Consider the following 12,338-nt stretch of genomic DNA (forward strand, 5'->3'; position numbering starts at 1 on the left):
TTCTTGCAAAAGCATAGAATTCCCCTGAAATTTTGCATTCTCTCGCATCATGTTTGTGTGCTCTTGAAAAAGTATAGTTCCCCACAAAAAACAATACATTCTCTCACAATATTGCGTTTAACTAGGAAACTGTGTTCTATCACAAAATATTTGTTCTCTCACAAAAGTATTGCGTCCCTCCTCCCCATTCTTGCGCAAAAATATTGCGCTCTGCATAAAACACTATAATTTTTACCCTGTCTTTATATTATTTCCATCACAAAAGTTCTACAAGCAAATACAGTTTCTCAAGAGAATGCAACACTTTGGTGAAAGAACACAAAAGCACTGAAATATAATTTTTCCTCCCATCTCATTTTTTACCATCAGTTTCCGTAGATTAGTCAGTAACATTTAACACAACACTTAGTAAAAGGTCAACTGTGAAATGACTCACATGATTACTGCTTCATTCAGCTTCTGAGGTCATTTTGGTCAAAGACGATGTGTGTGGCGAAATAGATGCCAATGGCACCAAAGATGGCAGAGGAGGCGATGTACGCGGTAACGGACTCTGTGAACTGGACGATCATGCCCATGAAGAGGGTAGGGAAGACCTGAGAGAGAAGGAAGGTGCTGTCCAGAATGGCGAAGTCTAGTCCCACCCCACGTTTCTCAAAATCCTCTGACTCCAAACCAAGCGGGGCACCATTCTGATGCACAGGTGGGTAATACTCTGGTTCATCTCTACTGTAATGAACATGGCCATTGGAAATGCCACTCTTGTGGTTGAGATCTCCAGGGCCGTTGTCTAGTGTCAGACAAACAGAATCCCTCGTGATGGTGAATCCATTTGTGTGCGTTTTTTTGGTTTTGCTGTTTTGCATGTACACCTGAAGGACATTAGTGATGAGAAGCAAGTGAGACATATAGAACAAATCTACCTTACATTTTAAGTAGGGCTGTGAACGATTAATCGCGATTAATTGCATACAAAATAAAAGTTTGAGTTTGCCTAATATATGTGTGTGTACTGTGTATAATTATTATGTATATATAAATACAAACACATTCATGTATATATTTAAGAAATATTTACAAGCATATGTATTTATTATAATTTTTATATAATTTATATTATATATAAATAAAATCATTTTGTATATTAATAACATATTTCTCATATATATACACATTAATTTGTGTGTATTTATATATACATAATAATTGCACACAGTACACACACATATATTAGGCAAACTTAAACTTTTATTTTGTATGCAATTAATTGCGATTAATCGTTCACAGCCCTAATTTTAAGCCTATATATGATGCAATTTTTCTTATACAAGACAGAAAAAAATATTAGGGCTGTCAGTTGATTAAAATTAATTAAAATCTAATTAATTACATGACGTGTTGATTCATTAATCACATATTAATCGAACAATAAATTGAACTGTGAAAATACCCACAAAAGATTATTTAAAGCTATTTTTGTGTTAAATGAGAAAGTAACAAGTAAACATTACAAATGGTAGCTTTAGAAATAAATATTTGATTTGATTCAGCATAAAATGTATTAATATTTAGGCTGCAACAACTTAACATGAACTATGAAATACAAAAGAAGATCATTTGAGAAACATCTCAGTATTTTTTGTTCATATAGTGAAAGTCAGAGTAACCGAAACAGCTGGTTACCAACAGTTTTCAAAATACTTCCTTTTATGTTCCACAAAAGAAAGACTTTAAACTACATGAGGGTGAGTAAATGATGACAGAATTTAAAAATTTTCGGGTAAACTATCCCTTTATTATTATTATTATTTTCCATAGGAATGAACGGAAAACGCTCCGCTCCACTCGCTACGCTGTAGTGGAAATACGGCGTTAGGCCGCGATCACACCGAACGCGTTTTTGCAGCGAGAGGCGCCTTTTTTGAATTGTTTTCTATGGGCAGTGAGCGTTATACGCGCTGTTTATGCGTCGCCGGCGCCTCGCGTTTTAACCGCCTGCTGCGCCTCGCGTTTTTGCCGGAGCGCTCTGAGCGCCTGAAGTTGAAAAAAAAGCAACTCTGCGCGGAAAAGCGCCCGACGTCATCGCGGTTTTTTCCATTATCCAATCGATTGAATGGAGAGGCGGGCCTTCTGTTGTGGTGACGAAAGTTTTACCGACGCTTAAAAAGTCGGAGACTGCAGTGATGGAGGAGAAACTTTTGGTGTCTATTGCGGGTTACCCGGAGCTGTATGTTTTAAGTTTTTTGCTGATATGACAGTTTACTTAACGGCTAAAAACCAAAGATTTTAGAGCGCTCGCGCTATAATCCTTTGATTAGATTGACAGGACGGCTGATTTGACGGTTGCCTAGCAACATAAAAAACCGCAACGCACTGCTCTTTTTTTAAAAGTCACCAGAAAAAGGTAGTGCAGTGCGCCTCGCGTTTTTAGAACTAAAAAACGCGTTCGGTGTGATCGGGGCCTTAGTGTGTATTTCCACTATAGCGTAGCGAGCTGAGCGGAGCAGTGCGCTTTCCATTCATTCCTATGGAAGCTGAGCGTAAACGCTCACGGGGTGCATTATGGGATTGAAAACGGTGCGGAGAAAGCAGTGAGAGCGGCTTTTTACCATACATTTCACACGCCCCAAAGCAGTGGCGTTGTAGCGTTGCCGGCGGCATTGAGCGTGGTTTTGACGCTGTAGTGGAAATACACTGTTACTGTCGGGGATTTGTCGCGCCGCGCCGCATCCAGTGTAGACAGCATCAATGATTATAATGGGTTCTACTGTATTTTGTCGCGACACTCGCGTACGGTGTAGACACGGTGAGACGCGTAAAAAATGTTATGGCTTTACAGGTAATATGTTCTTTGCAAAATTGAGCGAAAACACAATGTTTAAAATATAACACAATACCAACTTCTTATTTACTGACCTGTTATATAAAATCATATTTAAGCTCGTGATAGATCGGGACAAAATCAACACTGGTGTCATATTACCCTTGCTGCCTGTGATATCGTGTGATGCGTGATAAATATAAATATAAGACAAAAAACATATAGACAGAGGCTTTTTTTGCACCAAAACTTTAAATTTTAGGGCATACCTGCACTTATGGAGTTGTTGCCCTGCATCACATTTGTCAGCAGTAAACTGTATGAAATATAAGATGATGTACAGGTCTGGGGGCGGGGCCAGCGCGTTACCTGCGTTAAAGGGGTCATCGGATGCCCATTTTCCACAAGTTGATATGATTCTTTAGGGTCTTAATGAAAAGTCTCTAATATACTTTGATTAAAAATTTTCAATGGTTTTGTAAAACAACACCCTTTTTACCTTGCCAAAATCAGCTCTGCAAAAATCATCTCATTCTAAGGGGTTGTTCCCTTAAATGCAAATGAGCTCTGCTCACCCCGCCCCTCTCTTCTCTCTGTGGAAAGAAGGTCTTGTTTATAGGGCTGTTCGATTCCGAAAATTTTGGAATCGAGTCCGATTCCGATTCGATTCTTCTTCGATTCTTGTTTTTTTAGATTGGAGGAACCTAATTTTGCCATCACTGTAGGATATAAAAGTCTTAGAAAGTAACCTTTTCATAATATGAAGCTATGTTTTTATAAATTATGATACATTTCTGTATTTAAATTATTTTTATCTGCGTTGCCCATGAAATTAGTCATAGCCCACAGCAGTGTACATGCGTTTATTGCATGAATGAAACAAGACGTGTACGGTTCAGCTGAATGATGTTATTTCAACCGTATGCGTTGCACAAAAATAACAAACTGTACACTGAAACAAAATAACCAGAACATTAACAACAACATTGCTATAAGAGCTCGTGGTTTATCTGTCAGTCAGACGCTCACTCTCCGCCACTTATCTGTGCTCTCGGTGCTTTCAAAATGATCACAGGCTGATAGAAAGGTTAAAAATAGCATTTTATTTAAGATTGAAATAGGATCAAGACCCTCGATCACGTCATGATCTATTCTTTTGTGCAGCGCTCATGTGGACAACATAAGCCAGTTCCACCGTAAAATAACTTCTGAATCATTTTTGAACTGGTTCATTAAAACGATCTATCCAAAATAACTTTTTTGTGGAAACGAATCAGACTTCTAATCACTATTAGCGGGCAAAGCTGCATCTTCAAACTCAGATATGCTCAGTACCGACTCCTTTCATTCAGTTTATTTTCGTGAATCGACGTTCAGCGACATTTGATGACAGCAGCCAAGATATGCAGCCTTCGTATGATGCAGCCGTTCGTTTGAGAGGTGCCCATATAAGCTTTGTTTGAACTGAAAACGGCTCTGAATGGGGAGTCGATTCCCCCGACGGAATTGATTCCAACCTTTGGAATCGACTCTCGATTCCCAACGCCTCGGAATCGAGGAATCGATTCTTTTTGGAATCGATTCCCAGGCCTACTTGTTTACATTAGCCGCGTTTAGCCACTAAACTTCCTAACTACCACGTTATAAGGAAAGGCGATCGCAAAGATTCATAAAAAACGCTTATACTCCTGCTGTAAGTGAAGCTGGATCATGAATGATTCGCGCGAACATAGACAGGTATATGTAGATCGGGAGGCGCATTCCATTCACAAACAAACGTAATCTACTGCATCTTCAGCGGCTCAGATGTCGGGAGTTAATGACAACCACTATGTTCATTATTACATCCATCAACACAACACCTCAATCGCTCAATCAGAGATATTCTTGTCTAACTTACATCCCTGCTCTGGCATCAAAACATGGAAAGTTACTGGACTGTGACAGCTGGTCTGAGGTAAGAGCTCATGTCAATCAACTATTGTGGGAGCGGCCTCTGTGGGTGTGACGGCACACCGACAGGCATCTGAGAACGGCTCGATTTGAAAAAGGGGATATTATTTTTACAGATTAATTAAAAACCACTGCATGGATTTTTATCATTATAGGGTAGATTTGTACATACACTGCCAACACACATTAATGTTCAAACAGCATGAAAAAGTGAACTTAGCATCCGATGACCCCTTTAAAATATTTGAATCACGTTTTTTTCCATAACTAATTAATGAAGTTACGCCTTAAACTGACAGCCCTAATAAATATATAAAAATATATATGAAAATAGTATGAAATGCCTACCTCTTTTTCTTTGTGGTAGTGGCAGGTAAGTGTGTAAGGCAGTGTCTGCAGCGTCGCATAGGCAAAGCCAGTGAGGGCCGACATAGCCGTGACTAACAGGATGCTCTTGGACAAGCAGATGACCAGAGCGGAGATGGTGAAGCACACCATGCTGCTCAGATAGACCATCCTGGACCCAAAGAGACGCACCAGCCTGCTCATGACCAGCGAGAAGAAGGTTGAGGTAGCGCACTGCAGAAACAGGCCCAGGCTGCCCATACGGATACCTGTGGAGAATTTCATATAAGAAACTGGTTGGTTCTGATTAGAATTAACACTTGATTGTGATTCATAATGCAGCCTTAGTTAGCATAAGAAACGTCTTTCAAAAACAAAAATCTTACTGACTCCATACAATGATAATATAAAGTGACCTGGTAATTATCACAAAATAGTACAAATTCAAAGCACACCGGTGAGCACACTATTCTTTTCAACAGCTGCATGTCCAGGTAAACAACGATCCCCAGCCTTTGTGATTTTGACAGATGAGGTCATTCCAAACTGTTTGCTTTGCCCATTTGAACATAATGGAGAATGTTTCCTTTGAATAAATCCTACAAGTGATGTTTACTAAGGCATGCGTTTGCAGGCTTTGGTGTTGTACTTCAAACAGGCCAGGAACGTTCCTCGCAGAAGGAATTCATAATTTAAACACACAATTGCAGGTCCGAGATGTTCGCTGTACTGAACAACTATCACAAACACTTTTTATTACATGGGGCACAGTTTGCGGTCGACTGCACTGACAGACTTCATTTGTTTGCACACTGATCTTGACCACATCTGTCAAAACGTTTTGCTAAAGGAGCTTTCTGCTGGTGTCAAAGCTCAGTGAGAGAGGTCCAGATGCTAGCTGAACATGGCGTACATTTTGTAAGCCAGTTGTTGACTAGCTAAAGACATGCAATGCAATTTTTTTATGAACACTGCTGGAAGCTCAAGCACCAGGCTGACAGAGGCCACATGTGGAGGTGAAAACAAGTTCACGGTGTAGAGACAGACGATCTGGCCAGAGGATGGAAATGACAAACCACCAACATGTGGAAAACAAGTTCATGGAGACTAAAAAAAAAATTACTTCAGAAAAATCTGCCTTTTGATCGCAAACTGTGAAATAAGGTGAAGGTAATGTTCATTATTATGCTTAAATCCATGAAGCAAACACTGATGTCCCTTCTTTTCATTCTTGCTGCATAATGAAAGCCTCCAGACAAAACTGAGAATGTATGTGCAAATATTAACCAACAAAATGTCACTTAACATTAACAAAACATTAACAGGAACGCCTCTGAGTGGGAATGCATAACACATGAGTCGGAGAGCGACTCTGAAATGAATAATATCATTAATCATTAATCTCTTGGGGATCAAACATTACACGACCTGTTTAACATGCACTGTTATGACAAAACAGATTGTTCAATTTAGATTTAGTTCTGCTAAGAAACATAGTTCCCCATTGACTTTTATTGTATGGACAAAAACAAAAAAGCTGAAACCTTCTTCATGTTTGGATAGACATGAATTTTCATCTCTTTTATAAATTTGCATGAACTGCTGTACACAACCTGTTGTAATTTATCATGTATTTATGAGTGAAACAAGATATTCAATTAGGTCATAAACCTGATCTCATGACGAAAACATAACAGTGGGAACTTTTCGCAAGATGGGAGATACATACCGCCATGTACGTTTCGTGACATATTCGATGTCCACTGAGTGGCGCTAAAAGAGCGTTTCATTTTTTTCCCCCAGGACAGATGAACATACATATGGTACTTTTTATGTGTCGTTTGTTTTGTGTCACTGCAGTACAGACTTGAAATGTCCATTGAGTGGTGCTATAACTCTAATGCTCTGTGACGTTTTAAAATAACAAACCATCTGCACTACACCTAAACCTACCAGATAGTGTGAACAAAACTGAATGTGGCTTAAAAAATGCTATCGCAAGCATGCCGTTTTAGCTTGTTGTTCGATCTCTTATCTTTGAGCTCTTTCATCATGAGTCATGTTTTCTTACGGGATTTGAACCCAAGGATTCTGGATTTAATTAAATTTATGTGATTTCAGAGTGTAATGCAGCACTGTGTTCGTTTACACGTGAGCATCTCATGATCGGGTGTTTTCAGTATCCCAGGGCTCCACATAAACTCATTTCTGCAGTTTTGTTGTTTATGTTGTGTATTTGGAAACACATCATTTGCCAACCACCAAGCTGTAAGAGCTCCATGGTTTTCCACCAAAAATAGCTCTTACAACTTGCACTTCGGATTAATACAGTTAGGGTATGTTGAAAAACTCCCATCTCATTTTCTCCTCCAACTTCAAAATCATCCTACATCGCTGCAGAAGTACCGACCCAGTGTTTACAAAGTGTAAGTGCAAACGCCATTTACAAAAAAAGGTAAAATAGTGATGTAGGACGATTTTAAAGATGAAGGAGAAAATGAGATTACCCTAACTATTGAACCAAAATGCAGAGCTACTGAAGTGCACAGAGTATGCATGCGCATCGCAGAGCTAGACAAGATGAGCATTTGTGGTTAAAAAGTGTATAAATATTAATTTATTTAAGAAAATGACTGATCGTTTCACTAGATAAGACCCTTATTCCTCGTCTGGGATCATTTAGAGCCCTTTGAAGCTGCATTGAAACTGCATTTTTAACCTTCAATCCCTTGAGCACCATTGAAGTACACTATATTGGGAAAAATCCTGGAATGTTTTCCTTAAAAAAAAAAAAAAAAACTTAATTTCTTTGCAGAGTAATCCTTTAAGTGACATTGTATGTACTGTAATGTAACAGGCTACCGCTAGCAAATGGTTAATCTAACCTATGGCTCCATAGGACGTGTTATTAATTTTCCATGCCTTTCCAAATACAGATTCTCGCTAAAATGTGTAAGCTTTGCATTTATAATAACTGTAATGAATGCCACTATAATTTATTGTTTTATGCATATACTGTACTTTTCATCGATGTTGTTCTGAATACCATTACATTTAAAGAATTTGTTGTGGTGTAATAGGGATATAATACAGATGCACAATATTATTGGACCAATATCAGAATTGGCTGATAATGGCTTTAAATGTAGGCTAAATATCGGCATTGGCCGATATGAAAAATAATTCTTGCCAATAAGAGGAATAACATTATGAGGAACAACTCGCATGTGCTCAGGGTGTACTAGCGATTAGATGACATCAGCAGTGTGGCTCATTCTTGCAGCAAAGTTTTGCCTGAATAATGATTAGATTTACTGTTTTGGATCGCTGCATTTAATACGAGAACACACCTACAGAATGACGTGTTTGGTGTGTGATAGAGTAAACAATAATAGCAGCGGCAGCCTCCCCTGGGTCCTAATGCCTGTTCGGTAAGAAGTTTTAATTCCGCAGGTGGCGCTGTTAGCCTACTTCTAATAAAATGAAAGTAAAATGCACAAATAACATTAAGACTGTGTTTCTGATTAAATAAAGGAGTAATTTATGTCATAAAGTCATGAGTAGGTTTTGATTTAAAGGTCAGAAGCTATATCGTGTGCGCATCTGCCACTTTAAATTCTCAAGCTTGTGATAGCAGGATTGATTCTGATAGGGTGTCAATGTATTTATCATTCATTAGCTAGAAAAAAAAATGATCTGAAAGAGATTCCAACGATATAGTTTCTTTGTGTCTTTATCGTTATAGCTGTGGTGTGGACTTTAAAGTTCTCTTTAAAGTTATCGTTCTTGGTGTGAGCAGGCCTAAAGTGACATTAGCAGACAAAGATGAATTCGCACTGATGAGTCGCTCACAATAAAGACGACAAATGTGCATCAATAAAGTAAATTGGGTCTATTTTGATTTTACTTACTAACCTTCGTCATAGCGTTGCCTGAGAGCAGTACCCGGAGCGGCGCTGGGAACTCCTTCATACAGTCCCTCGCCGACAAAATCTGTGTAGAAGAGCATGAAGGACATGACACCCATCCAGCTGCAGAGCTGCGCCAAACACAGCTGTCGCATGACACGCGGCACGTGGCAGTAGCTGCGATAAATGGCCGGTGTCATGGACCAGCAAGTCCTCAGCAGGCACATAAGCGGGCCGGACTTCAGTGCTCGCAGCTTACACTGAAACAGATAGCAGCACGAGCGCGGAAAACACCGTCCGGGCTCCGACGGCCCCGGTTCCAGGGTGAACGAGGGTTCCTCGGACACTTTCATGGTCACTAACACGCTGACCACGAAGATGAGGATGAGGAGGGAGAACAAGCACTCAGCCTGACCACCCAGGTAGATGGAAAGGAGCCCACCGCTCCAGTCCAGGGCAGGTAGCAAATAGCCCACGCATCCTCCAAGGCTTACCATGAAGGAGAACATAGCGAAAGCCTGTCCGCAATCATCCCGTTCACGGTAGAGGTCCGAGAGTAATGCCTCAAGGGGCGTAAAGCACACCTGCCCGCAAAAGTCTAACAGGCCCACGCCTAGGATGAGCAGGCCCACCTGGAGAGCCTGGTTGCGGCGGGTGCTGCCCCAGCTTAGGTTGGCGGCCAACACGTCAGCATGTGGTATGATAAAAAGTGCTAGGAGGACTCCCAAGGACAGCAGCCATATGAAGGGTCGTCGTCGGCCGTAGCTGCTGTTGCAGTGATCGCTGGCTGAGCCAATCAGGGGGATGAAGAGAAGTCCCAGGACAGGTCCAATACCTAAGGAAAAAGTACATGGATATTAATATCAGAGTCATGGCCTCTATCTTTTGGCTTCGTCTTCAGCCTGCTGTAATGCTGCCTGTAGTTTAAGGTGACCAATCTCTGGCTCTGCTCCCTCGTCTCCACAGCTTTTCTAATTAAAGCAGATGACTCAGTGCACTGGTTGGGCACTGATTCCCATTTCGATTCATGTCTAGATCTTCAGGAGCTATTTTTATTCAAGTGCGTGGTGGAAAGATGACCTGAACATGCTCAAAATGCAATTAAAAGTTCACTGGAGTCAGTTTACTCAGTGCACACTGTAAAAATCTTGAAGGATTAGTTCACTCCTGAACTAGAGCTGTCAGTTTAAAGCGTTGACTTAATAAATTAGTTATGAAAAAATAACGCGATTAAATTATTTTAACGCAGGTAACTCGCTGGCCCCGCCCCCAGACCTGTACAGCAGCTTATATTTCATACAGCTGACTGTTGACCCAATGTGATGCAGGGCAACAACTCCATAAGTGCAGTTGCCCTAAAATTCAAGATACTGGTGCAAAAATGCCCCTGTATGTGTTTATGTGTGTATGTGCACACAGGCAGCAAGAGCAATGTGACAAAAGTGCTGACAAAAGTCCAGGATTTTTCTCCATATAGTAGACTTCATTGGGGATAAACAAATGGGTTTAAGGTCCAATTTACAGTTTCAATGGGCCCTACATGATCCCAGACAAGGAATAAGGGTCTTATCTAGCGAAATGACCTACCATTTTCTAAAATAAAATGGAAAAAAAAATTATACTTGTGAACCACAAATGCTCGTCTTGCACTAGCTCTGCAATGCGCGTCTATGAAATGTCGCACACGGTTAGTTCTTTGTCTGTGTACACCGGTTCAAAAAGGTAGAGTATGGCGAAAAACGTCCAAAAATCTTCCGACGTTGTTTTACCCTTTTTTTTTTAAAGGGGTTTGACTTTCTTTGCACATTCACTTTGTAAACATTGGGCCAGTACTTTCCCCTAAGTCACACGTGACCTTTCCAATGTGACTGTAATGTGTGAATTCCAAGTAGTGCGAGGCAAGCATTTGTGGTTAAAAAGTATATACATTTTTCTTTTTTTCTTTTTTTTTTTTAGAAAATGACCGATCGTTTTGCTAGATTATTCCTCGGCTGCGATCTTGTAGAGCCCTTTGAAGCTCCATTGAAACTGACGAGCATTTATTTGGAACTGAATTCTTTTGTAACATTACAAATGTCTTTACTGTCACTTCTGATAAATTGAATGTGTTCTTGCTTAATAACAGTATTCTTTAAAAAAACAATCTTACAGACCCCAAACTTTTGAACAGTATGGTATACAGTGTTATTGAGTCTAATATATGCTGTTTTTTGCCATCATGGTGCATAATTACAATGTTTGCAAATTCTCACACACTACAAACACATTTCCGCAAGAGCTGTAAACCGGAAAATGGAAGCATATGTGGAATATCACACCTAAAACAATTTTAAGGTAACCACATTTAAGGCACTGAGTAGGTATTGACAAACTATGTGCAGTGTGAGGAATACTGTAGAGAGCCATGGAACTGGCTACCCTAAAGATATTTATTTAACAAAGTCGGTCAACTACGCCTGTAAGTCAACACATGCTGTTTTTTCCCAAAGTGGAGGGAGAGTGGGCTTCTGCTCATTTCCTTTTAAAGGTGCCTTTGTGCTGTTTGCAACAGTTCGAGACAATTAATCATATGACTCCTTTATATACTACACAGTGCAATTCATTATAGTCACCCTAATTGTTCCTGTGAAAAAAGCATGGCTTTAACAACTTCAAGGTCATGAGTTTAACTTGGAGGAAAAAAAATTATACTTATATTGCACTTGTTAGTTCAAGAAAAGGTCACAAACAACTCATCACATGAGCATCAATCTGGTTCAAAAAGCCTAGACTAAGGAATTTGTTTCTCAGGTCACCATAACATTAAAATGAATAAAATGCCTCCACAACTTCACTCCATTAAGAAACAGTCCAACAAAACCTCTAAAAATCACATACAACCACACACAAAAGCACTTCTAATGGCAGCAACATGAGTTTATATAGCTTGTGAAAGGAAATGAGCACAAAGGATCTTTCTTTGCTTTCCAGTGCAGCTGTTGACAAAAAGAGCGGTGTGTAGTACGTATTCACACACACCACACATCTTCTGTCCGTCTGGTGCAAAGTGACCACATGCACGTTTGTGAACTGCTTTTTTCTGTTTTGGTTGCAAGGCAAATAGTCTTGGAGAGAGATTCATTTACAGCAAAAGCCATGTGGAAGCCATTTGTGGGCACAAAATAATGCATCTGTTCATATGGCGTGCTGAAAAAAAAAAAAAATTCTCAAACACAGAGGCCAAATATTTAGAGTCACAGGGCTGGTTATTCTAGGATGAAAAGAATAAAAACAATCACACATGTTGATGTATTTGAACAAGGACTTTTGTC

The 12,338-nt window shown here is 39.9% G+C and overlaps 1 protein-coding gene across 3 annotated transcripts in view; it reads right to left on the minus strand.

The window, feature by feature from the left end:
* LOC127156473 (solute carrier family 45 member 3) overlaps positions 1-12,338 on the minus strand; it is a 37,485-nt gene that overhangs the window by 2,703 nt on the left and 22,444 nt on the right. For all 3 annotated transcript variants that reach the window (XM_051099352.1, XM_051099354.1, XM_051099353.1), the window contains exons 3-5: positions 9,035-9,862; positions 5,123-5,388; positions 437-872 (exon numbers count right to left, since the gene is read on the minus strand). In XM_051099352.1, the coding sequence (XP_050955309.1) occupies positions 453-872; positions 5,123-5,388; positions 9,035-9,862 (1,514 nt within the window). In that variant the 3' untranslated portion in view covers positions 437-452. The remainder of the gene's footprint in view (positions 1-436; positions 873-5,122; positions 5,389-9,034; positions 9,863-12,338) is intronic.

The sequence above is a fragment of the Labeo rohita genome, chromosome 25 (genome assembly GCF_022985175.1).
Source record: "Labeo rohita strain BAU-BD-2019 chromosome 25, IGBB_LRoh.1.0, whole genome shotgun sequence".
Taxonomy (NCBI): Eukaryota; Metazoa; Chordata; class Actinopteri; order Cypriniformes; family Cyprinidae; genus Labeo; species Labeo rohita.